We start from the raw sequence: 19,231 nt of genomic DNA on the forward strand, positions 1-19,231 counted from the left end.
GAATTTGTGTAGAGTTGGTGTATTTCTTCTTAAAACTTTGGTATAATTCACCAGTGAAGCCATACAGGTCTAGAGTTTTCTTTGAAGGATGGTTCCTTAATGACCAATTCTATAAAAGATATGGGGTTATGAAGGCTGAATGAGCTTTGGTAGTTTTTGTCTTTCAGAAAATTTGTCCATTTCATCTAAGTTGTTGAATTTCGTTATATAAAGTTAAGGAAATATTATGAATATCTTTTTTAATATCTGTAGACTATAATGATGTCACCTCTCTCATTCTTGATATTGGTAATTTGTGTCTTCTTTTTTCTGAAGAGTCTATGTAGAGGTTTTATCAATTTTATTAATCTCAAAGGATTCCATTGATTTCTTCTGTATTTTTTTTCCTTTCTTCTATATATTTTGGGTTAATTTGCACTTCTTTTTAAGGTAGGGATTGAGGTCAAAACTTTGAGTCCTTTCATCTTTTCTAATATAGGCATTTAGTGCTGTATTTATTTCCCTAAGTACTGCTTAATAGGCATCATATAAATACAGAGATGTTGTGTTTTTTTTTTCTTTCCATTTAGTTCAAAATACTTTCTAAGTTCCACTCTGACCCACTGGTTACTCAGCTATGCATTGTTTACTTTCCAAATATTTAGAGATTTTTCAGATATTGTTCTATCCTTGAGTTCTATTTTATTTCTGTTGTGTTCATAGAACTTAAATTCTTATAAATTTATTGAGATTTGTTTTATGGCCCAGGATATGATCTATCTTGGTAAATATTCTCTGTGTACTTGAAAAGAATGTATGTCCTGGTGATGTTGTGTAGAGTGTCCTATAAAGGTCAGTAGGTCAAGTTGACTGACAGTGTTATTCACATCTTCTGTGACTTCCATAGTGAACATAGTTCTTAAAAAAATCACTTACAACAGCATCACAAAAGATCAAATACTCAGAGATAAGTTTGACAAAAGATGGAAAGTCCTGTACACTAAACTCTACAGAACCTTGCTGAGGGATATTAAAGAAGACCTATCCTACTAGAAAGATATGTCATGTAGAGGGGTCAGAAGACTCAATATTGTTAAGAAGTCTATTCACCCCAAACTGATCTATAGAGTCAATGTAATCCCAATCTAAATATTAGCAAACCTTTATATGGAAACTGAAAAACTAATAATAAAATTGCTAGAGAAATGCAAAGGACTTCTAACAGCCAAAACATTTCTAAAAAAGAACAAAGTTAGACAACATTATCTGATACAAGACTTACTATAAAACTTCAGTGGTCAAGGCAGTGTAGTATTGGCATTACAACAAACAAAAAGATCGACAGAAATTAGAGTCCAAAAATAAAACTACACATAAATATATTTTAAAAAATGAAGGTAAAAAAAATAAGGAGAGAAAGGAGAGTCATTGGTGCTGGAACAACTGAATATCTATATGCCAAAAATATGAACTTCAAACCATTCCTCACAACCATATGAAATGGACCATAGAATGAACTATAAATTCTAAATTCTAAAACTATAAAAATTGTAGAAGTAAACATAGGAGAAAACCTTTGTGACCTGGGATTCAACAAAGATTTCTTAGATATACCATCAAAAACATGATCTATAAAAGAAAAACATAATTTAAAGTTTGAAATTAAAAACTTCTGCTCTTCAAAAGACACTATTAAAAGAATGAAAAGACAAGTCAACTGAGAGAGAATATTTGAAAATCATACATCTGATAAAGGACTTGTATCCAGAATATATAAAGAACCAAGACTTTATTACAAGAAAACAACCCAATTAAAAAACTGGGCACATTACTTAAATAGACACATCAAAGAAGATATATGAATGGCAAATCAGCACATGACAAGATGCTCACATCATTAGTCAGTTGGGAAAGACAACAAAAACCACAATAAGACACTACTGCATAAAATTTTAATATCTAAAGACTGACCACACCAAGTGTTGATGAAGATGTAGAGAAACTACAGTTGGGAATGTCAACTAGTATAATCACTTTAAAATCTATTTGGCAATTCCTTAAAAATTTAAACATGTACATTCTATCTAATTCATTTATTCCACTCCCAGGTATTTACCTCAGAGAAATGAAAGCACATGCCCATACGAAGACTTATACGTGGATGTTCACAACAGCTTACTTGGCAGTAGCCCCAAATAGGAAACAACCCAAAAGTCTATCAACAGTTGATAACAACGGTGATATATTCATATGATGCTATTCTACTCAGCAATAAAAAAGAATGAACTTCCGATAAACATTACAACATGGATGGATCTCAAAATTATGCTGAATGAAACAAACTAGACCCAAAAAAGAAAAGAGTAGTACAGACTATATGATTCCATTTATATAAAATTCTAAGAAACACAAACTAATATATAGTGACAGAAAGCAGATCAGTGGTTGACTGGGACAGGGGTTGAGAGGGGGAGGAGGAAGGGACTACAAAGAGGCATGGGGAAAATCTGGGGGTGATAGATGTGTTCATTACTTTGATTGTGGTGATGGTTTCACAAGTGTATACATATGTCAATACAATAAAGTGTACATACATAAAGTATATGTCAATTACATATCAATAAATCTGTTTTCAAAAAGATTGACAAATTATGATTATTAAATATTAGATTTTTGACAGACATTCTCTCAAAATTGAATTAAGTAGGTCCAACACTTCAAGGCAAAAAACTGACAGTTTTTGTTACCAGGGAAAAAAAATCCAAGCTTTGCAATGAAAGTTAAAATTCTGGAAAACACATTTGCTATAAAGAAATTGATACCTCCTATTACTTTTCCAGTGAGATTAGTGATGACATTAATGAATGTGGTCTTTTGATACTGTATAATGAATTACTTCACTGTTTGGAAGATCTATATAACGTGGTCACTTGATATTTTCCAAATGAGAAATGACAAAGCATGATGCTACAAAAATCATGTATTCATCTTATAAGATTGACAAATGGAATTAATGTAACAGAGTACGAAAAGTTCAATGTGGTTTCAGATCAGACACTGCAACTAACCTCCAAGAAAATTTAGCAAAGTCCACTGTGGTAGGCAGAATTTGAAGATGGCCTCCCAGTAATGTCCCACCCTAATCCCTGGAACATGTGAACACGATTAGATATCAATCCCATAATTATGTTTTATCATATTGCACAGTTGCCCTAAAAATAGGCAGTTTAGCCAGGTGAGCCTGATCGAATCACAAGACCTTTCAAAAAAGTGGAGGGTATTCTCCCAGCTTTTTTGAAAAACAAAACAGAACAAAATGAAAAACAGAAGGAGAAGTTAGAGAAATTCAAAGCACTTGAAAGATGTGACACAATGGGTCTGAAGATCAAAGAATGTAGGAAACCTTAAGAAGCTGGGAGATGCCCTTGGCTCACAGCAAGAAAAGAAAGGGAACCTTAGGCCATTTCTCAACTGTAAGAACCGGAAGGAGTTTGGAAATGGATTCTTCCCCAGTGCCTCCAGCCAAGAATTTTTGGCTTTATGAGACCCTAAGCAGAGAACCCCAGTAAAGCCTGCCTGGACTTCTAACCTACACAACTGTGAGGTAATAAATGGATATTGTTTAAAGCTGCCATGTTATGATCATTTGTTGTGCCGCAATAGAAAGCTAATACATTAACCATAAATCAAAATGCACATAAACTCAGATCCAACTCAAGCACTGTTTAAAAAAGACAAAAAACCCAAATAATAAAAACGGAAACAACCAAAGTATCCATAATTAGAAGATCGATTTAAATTATAGAAAGCCATATAATGGAATATTCTGTAGCCATTATAAAGAAAAGGTAGAACTATATGGATGAATATGAAACAATGAAACTATGTTATATTAATAATAGAAAAAAGATCAGCAATGTTAAGATTTTGAATAATTAAAACATGTGCATAAAATCATGGTATCTATAGTAAATATTTTCCTGAGGGGAAAAAAACACAAAAAAATAAATAGCAATTAGCTTTGGGGTAAGATTAGATTGTTGAGTAGGACATTTTCTAATGAAGTTTATTACTCTTAACTAGTAAAAAAATATATCAATAAAGGTTACTATTTAGTGTCCAGATAAACACTTTCCTGGCTCTCTTCCAAAGCTATCTTTTGCTTTATGCAATTTAGACCTGCCATCAGGAATCTGTTACCATGCTCCTTTAATCAGTCATAGTAACACCAAAATGACTTTTCCTCATCAAGTCTGCCCTACCTCTCAAATCTAAGTTTCTCAGTGACATCCCTTATTAACTGGGGGCATCATTTTCATTATGTGAATGTTTTATGTATTTATAATACTTAAACATCCCATTTTAATTAAAATTATAGACTATTCAATTGTTTTAAAAATTTTGTATGAAAATTGTATGAAAGCTACTTTAAGATATAAATTGTAAATAGTGTAAACCATGCAAATATATATTGCCATTTAAGGATGAAAATGATTATGATCTAGGAATCCTTCAGTTATATGGTAATAAAGAAATATTCCAATAACAATCAAACCAGCATGGTAAAATTGGACCAATTTAACCTTTAATAATGAAAGAATTATGCGAAAAGTTTTTAATGGGCAATCTACAATATCAGGTTTATGTGATGTATATTAAAGTTAGTAAAATGTTTTATATTCCTTTAAGTTTCTTCTTGTAAAATGAATAGTTAAGGTAACAAAGCAAATCCTTTTCAGTTATTAAATACTGTATTTATAAATCTTATCTAGGTCATATTTTACCTCTGATTATATTTTCTACAACAGAAAGATGTACAATAAAAATAAAGATAACACAGTATCAGTTTGATGTTATCCTTGTTTGTTGGCAAAAGTAGTTAACCAAAATACCTGGAGGTGTTAAAAGTCACCAGAAAGAAATAAAAGGACAAATTCCTAGAGAGATCACCTTTTTTTTTGGTCCACATATCAAACAAGTTCATAGTTTGTGACCCAAAACATTATGATATTATTATATACAACTAAACAAAAGGATGTACAGTAATGTACTTGTAAAATGATATACAATGAACAAAATACAAGACAGTACTTTCATTATTATAAAGTAAACCTAAGTAGACTATTTATCTAAATAGGCTTTCTCACCGAAAGATTATATATAACTAATTTCCACGTGTAACTGCAATGTAATAATATATCTTCTCTTACAAAGGTTGGCTGACACTTTCTAGAAACTGGCAAGTATTATAGACTATAAAAATATCAAGTATGTGTACAAGCTCTTCATCATCAGGAAAAGTTAAACAAAATCCTTGGAAACTTAACAAGGAGAAATCAAAGAGACTAAACATATAAAAGCAATAAAACATGACATTAAAACGTCATTGAGGAAACCTCTAAAATCATATTACCTGGAACCAGTTCCATAATTATGTAGATAGGCTGTCTTTGTGTGCAAACTCCTATAAGTTTGACAATATTGGGATGATCATATTGCTTGAGAATTCTGGATAAGAGAAGTATAAGAATAGTTACCATTTAAGTTGTAAGCATTAATTTATGATCATGAGTAGTGTGCACAAGTAGAATGCACTTTAATCAACACAATTTTTAAAACTTTAGTACGAACCCAAATTATGATAAATGGGATGTATATGTCTTGACAAATCTTGGCAAAATATAGATATAAATGAGTCAGTTTTTATTCAGTTAAATATTCATTTAAAAATTATTATCTACTCTGAATAGGTAATAAGCATGCTAAACAGGAATAACTTACTTAGTCCAAAATATGCAGAACTCCCTTCAAAGAATCTGGTTTTAGCCACCCTCACAAAAGCTGGAAAGTATTAGTGGACCAAAACCTGTAAGCTGTTAGGGCAGCATCTTTTTGTTTTGTTTTATTTTATGTATATACTTCATTTAAAACAAATAAAAATAGAACGATTCATATTGGTAAATGCTATAGAGTAATCACTTCATATTTAGATTTCACAATACATACTCTCTTGATGATCATGATCAACTTCAAAATAGTAAAAACTCAAAAAGTTTTGAGAAAACTGGCAGAAGGTTAAACAGTAATATAAGACTTAAGCTGAGGCAGAGAAGTTTTAGTTTGGATAAAGGCAGAATTTCAGAGAGCTGTAAAAGCATAGACTCATCTATAGGACCCCAAGCATGAGTTAAAAATAGATTAGATTCCCTCAGAGGCCTGTCTACCCTGATGATTTCTGTTACCAAATGATCTTCCATGTTATCCTACTGACACAGTTATAAATTCACTCATATTTGAAAAAACACAGTTTCCTTTCTAGGAGAATGAAAAAAATAACTTCATTTGGAGAAAGATAAAACAGTTTATATGTGTGCTGTACATGTACAACTAAAGCAGAGATAGCTCTAAGAAAAATGTTATCGATTGAAAATATATAAATTTAATAAATGAAAAAGTACACTGGGAAGAATTCTAGAGATAAAGAAAATGTTCTGTCAATAACTGAGTTTGCAGTTTCTATGAGGAATTAGAAAGGAAGTTTTAGAATGATTGACTGTAATCCAAAATGTCATTTCTTAGGTTGAAAACTGCTTAATAAAGAAATTCCACAAAACAGCCAGGATGAATCCAAATGACATTAAATAGCTAAATATATAGCTTTATTATCTGTTAAAGGATACTTGGGAGTTTGCATGGATGTAATTGTCATTTTTTTTTTTTTTTTGGTACGTGGGCCTCTCACTGTTGTGGCCTCTCCCGTTGCGGAGCACAGGCTCCGGACGCGCAGGCTCAGTGGCCATGGCTCACGGGCCCAGCCGCTCCGCGGCATGTGGGATCTTCCCGGACCAGGGTGCGAACCCGTGTCCCCTGCATCGGCAGGTGGACTCTCAACCACTGCACCACCAGGGAAGCCCCGTAATTGTCATTTTTAACATAAAATTTCAGTCTCACTTTAAAAGAAGAAATTAAACTCTATCTTTCAGTAAAAAATCCACAAATTAGAAAGCAAGATACCTTAAGATACGTATGAATAACTAAAATAATGAGGCTATAAGTTTCAATTGTGATAGCATACCTTTAAATTCATCATAGGATATTTTTTCTGAATTGCTAATAATATACATGAAAAAGGTTTGCAACTTTATTCCACAGATAATATTTAATAAATGCACCCAACTAGTTTAATCCATTGCTATAAATATCCATTTTTAGATGATGGAGAAATGACATCAAGATGCTCTATGCCACGGGATTTAGTTATTTCGTTGCCATGTCCTCTGTTCTCCCATGGCACTTTCCAAAAACTTCAATTTTATATACAATGCAGTGATGGAGACAACACACACACACACACACAAACACACACACACCTTTCCTTCCTTCCCTTTATACCACCAATCTATGGATCTATATATCCTCCTTCTCCTTCTCTCCCTCCCAACTATCCACCTACTCATCCATCTCCCATTCATATGTCCATTCTCACTCTATCCAAAGCTCCTTTCCATTTGTTTTGTGTTTTGTTGTATATATTAGATTTTACCACTAACAGAAGAGTTTAAACTATTTGCAACATAGGGCTGGCAGGTTGGAACATTAAATTCTAGCTAAAACAGAAGAAAGAGAAGAAAATCATCCTAAAAGATCAGTTAGAAAAGAAACAATGCAATGAGCTGAAGAAGAAATTTGAGATTCTCAGAAAATAAAGCTAACAGCTGGGAATAAAGAATCAAGCAATAATATCTAAGGAGGGTAGGAAAGATGTAATTATATACCTAAATATATGTCTAAATTATGGATTTTATATATAGAATACAGTAATATTCTTAGTATAAGGACAATCACAACACTGCATATATGCATATGTGTATATGCACGTGTGATAAAAGCAAAAAATACTGCAATATTTTTCAAGGACTCAAAGAATACTCACTGTTCTCAAAAGCATCTGGTTCTTTTGACTGTGATTTCCTAACTGACCTGCAGTCTAACTCAAACACACAGAAACTTTTTGTTTTCACATTGTATAATAAGTGCCTACTTTTGAGGGCCCTGAAAGTGCTTACTTCTAATTCATCAAATCATATTTAAGATATCTTCAAATTTACGTTTTAATGAATCACTTACTTATATTATAAATACATATTTACATTACTTTAGAGAACTTACTTGGCTTCTTGTAAAAATTTTATTTTCAGTTCCTGAGGAAGATCTTCTTTACACGTTTTAACAGCAACAGCAGTTTTATCCTTTAATATGCCCTTAAATACTTCACCAAAATTTCCCTGAAAATACAAATATATTTATTGTTTAGAGTGTAAGACAGCCACGTAAACCTTTGCAAAATACAAGGAAAGCATGTAATGATGAGTTTTGAGTTCATCAAAGTACTCTGTTAGCTTTATTCAGAGTTTTAAGTGGAAATAAAGACTGGGAATGTTGCTCTTACCAATTAACTTTAAATACACTATCCAACATAGCAACCATTTGAGGGACTGAGGCTTGTGGAGAACTGAAAAGGAAACGGGAAAAAACTGAAATAGAATAAAAGGAAAAACTAATGCTGTCAGAAGTACCTAAGTTTCACTCCATCTAGTTCCCTTCACCCCCTTAGCTCTAAGTTTTATCAGGTTGGCGTTTAAAAATAAAGCCAAGTTTGTGACCACCTAGAGGCGGGGGATAGGGAGGGTGGGAGGGAGACGCAAGAGGGAGGGGATATGGGGATATATGTATATGTATAGCTGACTCACTTTGTTATACAGCAGAAACTAACACACCATTGTAAAGCAATTATACTCCAATAAAGATGTTAAAATAAACAAACAAATAAACAAACAAACAAATAAAGCAAGCCAAGATTCTGTGAGGTGACTGGTGGTACTGATCCACACAGCCAGATGTCACTTGGATGAGAGTGTGAGAGAATAAGACACTAGATGAGAGGCAACAGAACCAAGGCAGATGAAGGACTGTCAACAGCCACTGCTGCAGGCTGTCAGTCCCTGAAAGATACTAAGAAAAACGAGGTGCTTGCCCAAATGCCAGTGTCACCCATCTCTGCTACTGCTCATTTCTATCAAATGTCTGAACTCCTAACCTTACTCTATGGCTAGAACATATTTTGATTTAAACTGCCTTATTTCTAGTTTGAAGTCACTTTTATTATAGTTATGAAACAAAAGAATACAGAGAAGATCTATAAAGCTAACACAACAGCTATTTTGGAGTATTCTCTTCAAGTCTTTCTATGTATGCATATGTATTTTTTACATAGCTATAATTATAATGTGCAAGCACTGTATTATAATTAGCTTTAATGCTGTCATTGTTGAGTAACAAGTAACTAAACTAGAGGTCTGATAATAAATGAGTTTGGGTTCTAAGTTCAATGTAACTCTTAACATGATCCAAGGTGTATAAATTTTACATGTTACTAATCATTTAAATTTACTAATAGGTATTTTCATAAATTTATTTATTAAAGAATTACTATTTGCTTAATTTAATTAACATTTATTTTACTTAATATTTTAAGTATACTTAAATAATGAATAGTATTATTAAATCTAATATTCAACTCTTAAATATTCATTCAAAACGATGATTGATCACCCTTACATGAAAAGTAAACATACAATAACTTCAACACAATGCACATTCATCACAAACCAGAAAAAGAAAAATTTGAGCTTTATATCCTTCCCTGTTATTCAAGGCTTTTTTCCTTCCCACAATTATCACATCATTTAGAGCTGAGAGAAGGTATTAGTACACACAATTACTGCTGGGCCTCTGTTTATCTGAATGATTCTGAAGCACTTAAAATTTACCTTGTCTGAAACTTAACATTTTATTCACTAGAAGACATTTCCTGACTAAATTACCTTTTCATTTCCTAGGGCCATTACTCTCTACAAGCATTCAGATTCTTCCTATGGAACACTTTTGTCTTCCTCCTAGCACCTCAGACAGCCTACTCTGATTCAAGATTTCATTTTTCTCACCTGAACTGATCTCATCCTTAGTCCCTCACCCTCTTCAGCCCCTTAAACTCTCCAACACAGAACTTTGATTATGCCACTGCCTTATTTAATATCTATCCTTCCATTACCATTCCTTTCTCAGCCTCTGTCTAGCCATCTTAGCCTCTGACTGCTACATGTGTCCTAAATTCAAATACTTAGTGATCCCAAAAGGTGTGCCATGCCTTCTGTACATTTTCCCCTCACCTCCAATCAGAGAACATGCTAACTAATCTTTAAATTCATTTCTATGCCACCTCCTTCATGAAGACTTTCTTGATCTTCCAAAAATTATACATCTTGTTCCTGAACACTTATCATCCCACTGCCCCTTTGTACCTTTCTAATGCTTTCTGTCCTATGTAACTGTTCTTGGCACATACAAGGCATTTGAAAATTGTAAACATTCATTTAACAATCATTACTCAGAAGACTTCAATTCTGTTAACAGTGGTCAAGGGAGGAATCTCCAAACACTGCACAAACAACTCTGCTTCATGGACCACCTCTTCTCCATCCAAAGAGGTCAGGAAAAAGCCTACGACATCCATTGCTCCCTACCATGTAACAGGCATGGCTTCATCTCTGCTACTGGCTTTAAGTCCCTGAGGCTAAATTTCATTATGACTCTTGTGTATGTTTCTGTTGGTCCTCACAGAAGATCCTGGTGGTCCTCATTTCTCCCTCGCTAATTCTCATTAGGTTCTGCAGACTCCTCGTCAACCTGTTATCTCCAACTATTTCCCTTCTGTCCCCAACGTCCAGTTGCCTTCTGGAACTTGTGGTCCATCATCAAAATTTTATCTCTATCTATTCTTTGGTCCTTCTCTTCACCTTCTTGTTCTAACAGAAACCTGGCTCTCACTTGAGAACACTCAAATGGTGGGTGAGCTTCCTGTGCCTTCTAAAACTGTGATGACCCCACCCGCACCCCCAACACACACACCATGCTTCTCCCACCGCCTGAGAGATGGAATACAGGATTCATCGAGCTCCTTGTCACTGCTTTCAAAACATTTTCCCTTCTGTTTTCCTAAAAACCCCTAGCTTTGAAACTTTATTATTTGATTATATACCCACTACCCCTTACTGTTGCTAGCAGCTATTGCATTTGAAAATATTTTCCCTCATTTGTTGAAAATTTGAGCTCCTGGATCACTGTACCTGGTGTTACTCTTGTCTTAAAACTTGGAAATTTCAATAGACACTTAAAGATCCTTCCAACACTTCAAAACTCTGTTATGTGATCATCTCTCTTCCAGTGATCCATGTTCCAACCTATTTTCTATGATCATACCTTAAACTTTGCCATCACCAATAATGCAACTCCTCTGTAACACCTACATCATTCAACCCATCTTCTGGCTGGCTTCTATTTTTCTAGCTTACTTCCTCTAGTATTCGGACTCAAAATCCTTTGACCCTATAGGAACCTCCAAATCTTTAGACCCTATTACTTTTTATTGTCCATAACCCCCTAACAGCCTTGCTTTCTTCCTTATTCAGCTTAAATTCCATGCTCAATAATTATAACAACTGTTTACTATATACTCTCAACTTCTCTGTTCCTTTTCATCTGTAGAACTCCCTTATCAATCCACAACCCAGATTAAATGCAACACGGCCTACTCTGTTCCTATGCAGCTAAATGTGGCTGGAGAAAATCCACAATGATGTTGACTAGTTTCACTTTAAATTCATGAACACAAACCTCTAGGGGGGCCTTAATACTGCTCAATAATTATATTAGAATTCCCTAGACCATTCACACTCTCATTCTTCTAATTAACTATTCCCCCCTCTTTGACTCTCCTCTTAAAGCTCCCATACCTTCCCCACACCCTCATTCTTAGTTAACAATCTTGCTTAATTTATTGAGAAAACTGAAGCAATATAAAGAGAACTTCCAGACTCTCAGTCCCACATTTACCCTCCTACCAATATTCCTTGCTGTTATAAAAAATGAACTACTGTGCTGCTATTAAAGTCAATGCTCCATTGTAAATTAAATTCCATCCCCTCTTACCTACTTGATGATATTATTTCAGGAATTCTCATCTCCTTCCAAAATCTTGAATTTTTCACTGCATATTGCTAACTGCAAACCAGCATGCTGCCTCTCTCAAATTAACCAACACACAAATCATTTCTTCTGAAACTACCATCACATGTAGTTTGCTACACGAAGTAGCAAAACTTCAAAGAGTTACATCCTTGCTATCTCTAATTCCTCTCCTCCTATTCTCCCTTAAATATATTTCAGTTTGGCTTTCACGTAAAGCATTCTAAAGAAAGCGCTCAGCCAAGTCACTAGGGATCTCTTCACCGTTAAAGTCAATGGTTCTCAGTCATCATCCATTTGACCTCTCAGCAGCACTTGCCACCACTGATCACTGTCTCCTCCTTCATATACTTTCTTCTCTTGGCTTCTAAGGCATCCTATCTCCTGGTTTCCTGCCTTCCAGGAGATTGCTCTTTCTCAACCTCAATCATCTTGCTTCTCATCTCTCCAGCCTCTTGATTTTGATGTGACCAGGGTTCAATCTCTCTCTTCTCTTCTCTATCTAGACTCACTCCATTGCTGAACTCATCTAAATAAACCAGCAAATAAGTGACAACTACCAAATTTTTACTTTTGATCCACACCTCTTTTCCAAACTCCAGACTTAATACCCAACCATTTTCCCAACATCTCCAGTTAGAAGTCTAACAGACAAACCTTAATATGTACATCCCAAACTTCTAATCTTGTTCCCCCCAAACCTGCTACACCTATGCCAACTGCCCTCTTTGTCCCATGCCCCGCATAGAGCATCAGGATATTTAGGTGGTTCAACCTTAAAAACAAATCCAAACTCACCACTTCTCACCACTTCCACTGCCATCCCCTCTGATCCAGCAACCATCAACTTTAGTTAGGTAAGTACAATAGCTTCCTAACCTTCCAACTCAGCCTATTCTCAACACAGTAGCCAGAGTGGACTCTGTAGAAAGTAAGATCATGCCACTCCTCTACTCAAAATCATCCTCTAGCTTACCTTTCCACACATATTTAAAGCCAAAGTATTGATAATTACGGTGATCTACATGGCTCTACACGATCTATACTCTCATCACCTCACTGACTTGCTGCTCTATCCTATTCTTCCTTGCTTACTGGGTTACAGGCAAACTGTCTCTCCTGCTCATCAAATGTAATTTGCGTTGGTACTCCCTCTGCCTAAAACCACATGGCTAAATCGCTCCTCCCTAGGTTTTCATTGGAAAGAAACAATCTTAATAAGGCTTACCTGGATTCCCCCATTAAAAATTGCAAGTCCAATCAATAGCACTCCTAAATTCCTTATATTTTCACAGGATTTTAGCACCCTTTAACATTATGAAGTTTACTTATTTATTAAGTTTATTGTTTTTCGGTCTTTCCCTGCTAGATAGAATATGAGCTTCATTAAGGGCAAGGATATTTGTCTACTTGGTTCACGGATGTATCCCAGGAACCTAGAAGAGTACCTGGCACAGAGAAGGCATTCAGTAAATATTTGAGGAATGAATATTTTTCTTTTTTTTTTTTTTTTGCGGTACGCGGGCGTCTCACTGTTGTGGCCTCTCCCGTTGCGGAGCACAGGTTCCGGACGCGCAGGCTCAGTGGCCATGGCTCACGGGCCTAGCCGCTCCGCGGCATGCGGAATCCTCCCGGACTGGGGCACGAACCCGTGTCCCCTGCATCGGCAGGCGGACTCTCAACCACTGCGCCACCAGGGAAGCCCAGGAATGAATATTTTTGAATACCAATTATATATCAAGTACAGTCTATAGAAATACAGTGCTCAAAAAAAGAGCTCCCATCTCAACCTTATACTACTACTAAATTCCAAAGTACATAAGAACCATGGCTAATTATTTTTCTCATGCATTTTCATGCAGTATACTATAAATATTCAGAATAGGTAACGAAAATATTAAATGACATTTTCAACTCAAATATATTTGCTGAAATTAAGCTATATAGTGTCTCTAAAGTTGAAGTGTTTTATTAAAAATGATAAAATTTATTAAAGCTGATATCATGCTACTGCCTTGTCATTGAAAACAATTATTCTTTGAAATAACCTTACCGAGGACCCAACGGCTAAAATTCCTCCTAATATGTGAAATACCATGTATCACATATTAAACAAAGATAATTGAACCATTTCTCTTTAACTGAAAGTATTTTTTCCTTAGAACTGAAAAATCTGCTCTTCTCAACACACTATTTTCAGTAACTGGTTTAATTTTAGAGCTTCCCTGATGGCGCAGTGGTTGAGAGTCCACCTGCCGATGCAGGGGACACGGGTTCGTGCCCCGGTCCGGGAAGATCGCACATGCCGCAGAACGGCTGGGCCCGTGAGCCATGGCCGCTGAGCCTGCGCGTCCGGAGCCTGTGCTCCGCAACGGGAGAGGCCACGACAGTGAGAGGCCCGCGTACCGCAAAATAAATAAATAAATTTATAGCTTATTATTTAATTGTATTTTCATGGAAATTAATTTACTTTCTTTGTAATAATTTTTAGCCCAATCACTGCTACTGAGTTACCTAAAGTAATGAAAAAGAAGAAATATTTCCTTAAGAATTATGGCCATATCACAGAGGAAATAAACACACCAGCTTCTGTTGTAGCTTGAAATTCTTTAGAATTTACTTACTAAATAAGTATTAGCAGTCAATAGAAACTGTTTTCCAATAGCAATTTAATGCTTCTATTTGGAAAAGATATTTTAAAATAATAAGAATCCTGCAAAGTAGATTGTTTCAACAGGGATTTACTTTCTCAACACATATCAGGACTAAAACATAGGGGAAATTTGTCAATTCATCAAGTTTACATTTAAATCAAAAAAGTAATGAATAATCATTTATTTCTTTACTTGAAACGCTGAGCCTTAAATTCTAGTACTGATCACTCAGAAATGTATGAGTGATAGTTTTCCCTAGCTATCTGGATTTTATACTATTTTTTATATTGCATTATGAACCTCAACTCAATTCAAACATCACTAATTAAGTCATCGACAAAGAAGTTAATATTTACCTATTGGAACTCAGTTATAAACAAATAACAAATTTTCAAATAGTCCATTTGATTATTAAATGTCTGCCATCATTATTAGTTATAATATACTTTCATAAGGCCAATGAGTTAGAAGAAACTCCCAACCACGTTGGAAGAAAGAGACTTTCATCATATATAGCTGCCTCCTCTGACCACTAACAGAGCTAGCTACAAAATGGATATATTGAAACATGTGCCTTGTCCATATAATTTTCAGATTGAAATAATATGTCCCATCTTGTCACATACCGTGATTCTATATACAATTCTGAAATCCCAAAGAGCAGTACTGCATTTTCTCTGAACTATCATGTATAACCAGAAACAAACAGAATAAGACTATTAAGTATTTAAACTTTTATTACATCACAGTTTCTTTTCAAATCTCAGCTCACTAGTTTTGGCTTTACTACACTGTAATAAAATTTTTGTGGCTTTTAGTTCTTTCAGAGGAAAATATACAAAATAATATTCTTAAAAGTCAAGATAATTCTTAAACTTTTCAAAGATTTTCACACTTCTATTTCACTGAACATCACAGTATTTGTAACAGATATGGCACTGTGTTCTTCTAGGTTCATGGGGGAATGTGCCTTGCTGTGTGCTGGAATATAAGAAAGGCTTTGAAGAAAATGAATCTGTAGAGTTCACAATCACTATCAAGATTTGGTTTTTCAGCTCAGTGGATTACATACCTTGCCCAGTAATTCTCCCAATGTGACATCTTCATGATTGAGAACCCATTTCTTATCCTGTGGCAAAGAAAAAGAACAGTTTTTTAGCCCAAGCAAGAATGCAGTTCCTGGGCTTCCCTGGTGGTGCAGTGGTTGAGAGTCCGCCTGCTGATGCAGGGGACACGGGTTCGTGCCCCGGTCTGGGAAGATCCCACATGCAGCAGAGTGGCTAGGCCCGTGAGCCATGGCCGCTGAGCCTGCGCGTCCGGAGCCCGTGCTCCGCAACGGGAGAGGCCACAACAGTGAGAGGCCCGCGTACCGAAAAAAAAGAATGCAGTTCCTGTAAGATGCATTTGAGGCAGTGGCAAATAGACCTAAGAGATATTGCATTCAGACCATTCAATAATCAGCACACTAAGAAGCTGTAACCTCAAGAGGTTATAAAACAGATTTAAGAAATGTTACCACACAATAGAACTTTAAGCTCTACATTATAGCAAACTTCTATCAGAATTCTCAGCCTTCAAAATGATAGTATGCCTGTAACTAGAACACAGCATGCACTCTCCTCCCACCATAAAGCTTAGGCTATGCCATTATTTGTCATTTCAAAAATGTTGTGTCATAAGTACATGAGGGAATCTCATTTTGCAATGTAAAATTTCCAATCTTCACTTGATCATAGAGAATTATTTTATACCCAAACTACATTACTAAGAGCTAATTTTTCCACAACTGGTCATGAATTATAGCTGTCTATTGCACTGCATATAGTCCCACATCTTTCCCAAGTAATTTCCTGTAGTATACTAAAACAACAAACATCAATTACAGTATCACAAGGTACACAAGATCAGTGATGCAAACATGCCATTATAAAAGAACATCCCATTATGTGATCTCAAGAGCTAATCAGTACTTAGGGAATATTTTATCATCTAAAAAGTCACAGGGCTTCCCTGGTGGCACAGTGGTTGAGAGTCCGCCTGCCAATGCAGGGGACACGGGTTCGTGACCCGGTCCGGGAAGATCCCACATGCCGCGGAACAGCTGGGCCCGTGAGCCATGGCTGCTGAGCCTGCGCGTCTGGAGCCTGTGCTCCACAACGGGAGAGGCCACAACAGTGAGAGGCACGTGTACCGCAAAAAAAATAAAAATAAAAAAAAATAAAAAGTCTCAGCTATGAGAGCACACAGTACTGTAATGTTAGAAAGACATATTAAATTTTTAAAAAAAAAAGGAAAAATGAATGAAGTGGGGTGGGGGGAGAAAGGAGAGAAGGAAAATTAGGGGATGGAGCAAAGAGAGAAAGAAGAAAAGAAAATCCTGGAATGATATATTTTATTCTTGATTTTTAAAAAATTTAATGTTAAAGTATAGTATTTCCCCATTACACAGACTGAAATATAATTATGAGCTATAGAATGAATTGTAACAAGTAATCAAACACCTTGAAGTAAGAATCCACCCTAACTATGGCTTAAAAATGTCCTGGACAGCCAGCTGAAGTACTTTACCTTCTGAAACACCATGTGACAAACACTCAACCACCACACTCTGATTGTTCAACAAGGGGAACAGTAATGATTTTTAAAAACAGTTTACATGTATAATCTTTAGGGGTTCAGAATAGCCTCCCCAAGATGTGCTACTTTAGCATGTGGATTATTTTGAGCTAAAGGCAAATAAGACCCTGTGGCCTCAAGGCAAAGCTTTACTTCTCCCTTAAAGAATTTAAATTGGGGGCCTTACCCATAATAAGAGGTATTACCAGAAATAAGTTTTTATGACCTATCTGTATGACAGGGCAAATATCCAATTACTAAACATCTGCTCTTCCTATTTGTGAATTACCCTCCTTCTCTCTGAAGTCTCATGCCCCTATCCCATCCCTTAGCTCAGGATGGCATATATACCTCATTTTACATTTCTAATTCAACTTCTAATGCGTGTGGGGTTCCTGTATGTACAAAATTAGATCCGATATTCTCTTGTTAATATGTCTCATGTCAATTTAATTATTAGACCAGCCAGAAGAACCTAGAAGGGTAGAGGAAGTTTTCTTTCTCCATGACAAGTCTTTCAACCTAAATAAAAAGCCAGAACTATAAAGGTCCTGAAAAAGAAATTAGCAGAATATCTTCATTACCAAGTACGTAAAGAAAGATTTCTTAGACAGGACACAAAAAGCACACAAAAGAAACTGGAATTCATCAAAATTAAAAACACTTGTTCCTCCAAAGGCTCTTTTGAAAAAATGAAAGTCCAACTACAATCTGGGAGAACATTCTTGCAATACGTATATTTGACAAATAATTTGTATGTAAAACATATAGAGAATGCATACCTCAAAAACAAGGTAACAACCCAATTTTAGGAAATTGGGTAGAATACTTAACAAAAGAGAATGGACAAATAAACAATAAGTACATTAAGAGATGTTTAACATCACTAGTCAGTGACACACAAATACAAACCAAAATAAGATGCCACTTCATACCATTAGAATGAACTGCCCAAAACAGAAATATAGATAATTGGAACAGGATAGAAAGACCACAGATAAACCCACGCACATATGGTCACCTTATCTTTGATAAAGGAGGCAAGAATATATAGTGGAGAAAAGACAGCCTCTTCAATAAGTGGTGCTGGGAAAACTGGACAGCTACATGTAAAAGTATGAAATTAGAACACTCCCTAACACCATACACAAAAATAAACTCAAAATGGAGTAAAGACCTAAATGTAAGGCCAGACACAATCAAACTCTTAGAGGAAAACATAGGCAGAACACTCTATGACATAAATCACAGCAAGATCCTTTTTGACCCACCTCCTAGAGAAATGGAAATAAAAACAAAAATAAACAAATGGGACCTAATGAAACTTCAAAGCTTTTGCACAGCAAAGGAAACCATAAACAAGACCAAAAGACAACCCTCAGAATGGGAGAAAATATTTGCAAATGAAGCAACTGACAAAGGATTAATCTCCAAAATTTACAAGCAGCTCAATAACAAAAAAGCAAACAACCCAATCCAAAAATTGGCAGAAGACCTAAATAGACAGTTCTCCAAAGAAGATATACAGATTGCCAACAAACACATGAAAGAATGCTCAACATCATTGATCATTAGAGAAATGCAAATCAAAACTACAATGAGGTATCACCTCAAACCAGTCAGAATGGCCATCATCAAAAAAATCTACAAACAATAAATGCTGGAGAGGGTGTGGAGAAAAGGGAACACTCTTGCAATGTTGGTGGGAATGTAAATTGATACAGCCACTATGGAGAACAGTATGGAGGTTCCTTAAAAAACTAAAAATAGAACTACAATACAACCCAGCAATCCCACTACTGGGCATATACCCTGAGAAAACCATAATTCAAAAAAAGTCATGTACCAAAATGTTCATTGCAGCTCTATTTACAATAGCCAGGACATGGAAGCAACCT

At 35.4% G+C, this 19,231-nt stretch overlaps 1 protein-coding gene across 9 annotated transcripts in view; it reads right to left on the reverse strand.

The window, feature by feature from the left end:
* The window catches only part of FER (FER tyrosine kinase), a 457,443-nt gene that overhangs the window by 127,036 nt on the left and 311,176 nt on the right, over positions 1 to 19,231 (reverse strand). For all 9 annotated transcript variants that reach the window (XM_027100276.1, XM_027100269.1, XM_027100299.1 and 6 more), the window contains 3 exons: positions 15,790 to 15,846; positions 8,149 to 8,264; positions 5,393 to 5,487 (listed from right to left, as the gene is read on the reverse strand). In XM_027100276.1, coding sequence (XP_026956077.1) covers positions 5,393 to 5,487; positions 8,149 to 8,264; positions 15,790 to 15,846 — 268 coding nt within the window. The remainder of the gene's footprint in view (positions 1 to 5,392; positions 5,488 to 8,148; positions 8,265 to 15,789; positions 15,847 to 19,231) is intronic.

This window comes from Aethalodelphis obliquidens, unplaced genomic scaffold (genome assembly GCF_003676395.1).
Source record: "Aethalodelphis obliquidens isolate GAN/ISIS:26980383/991018 unplaced genomic scaffold, ASM367639v1 scaffold4, whole genome shotgun sequence".
NCBI classification, from domain to species: Eukaryota; Metazoa; Chordata; class Mammalia; order Artiodactyla; family Delphinidae; genus Aethalodelphis; species Aethalodelphis obliquidens.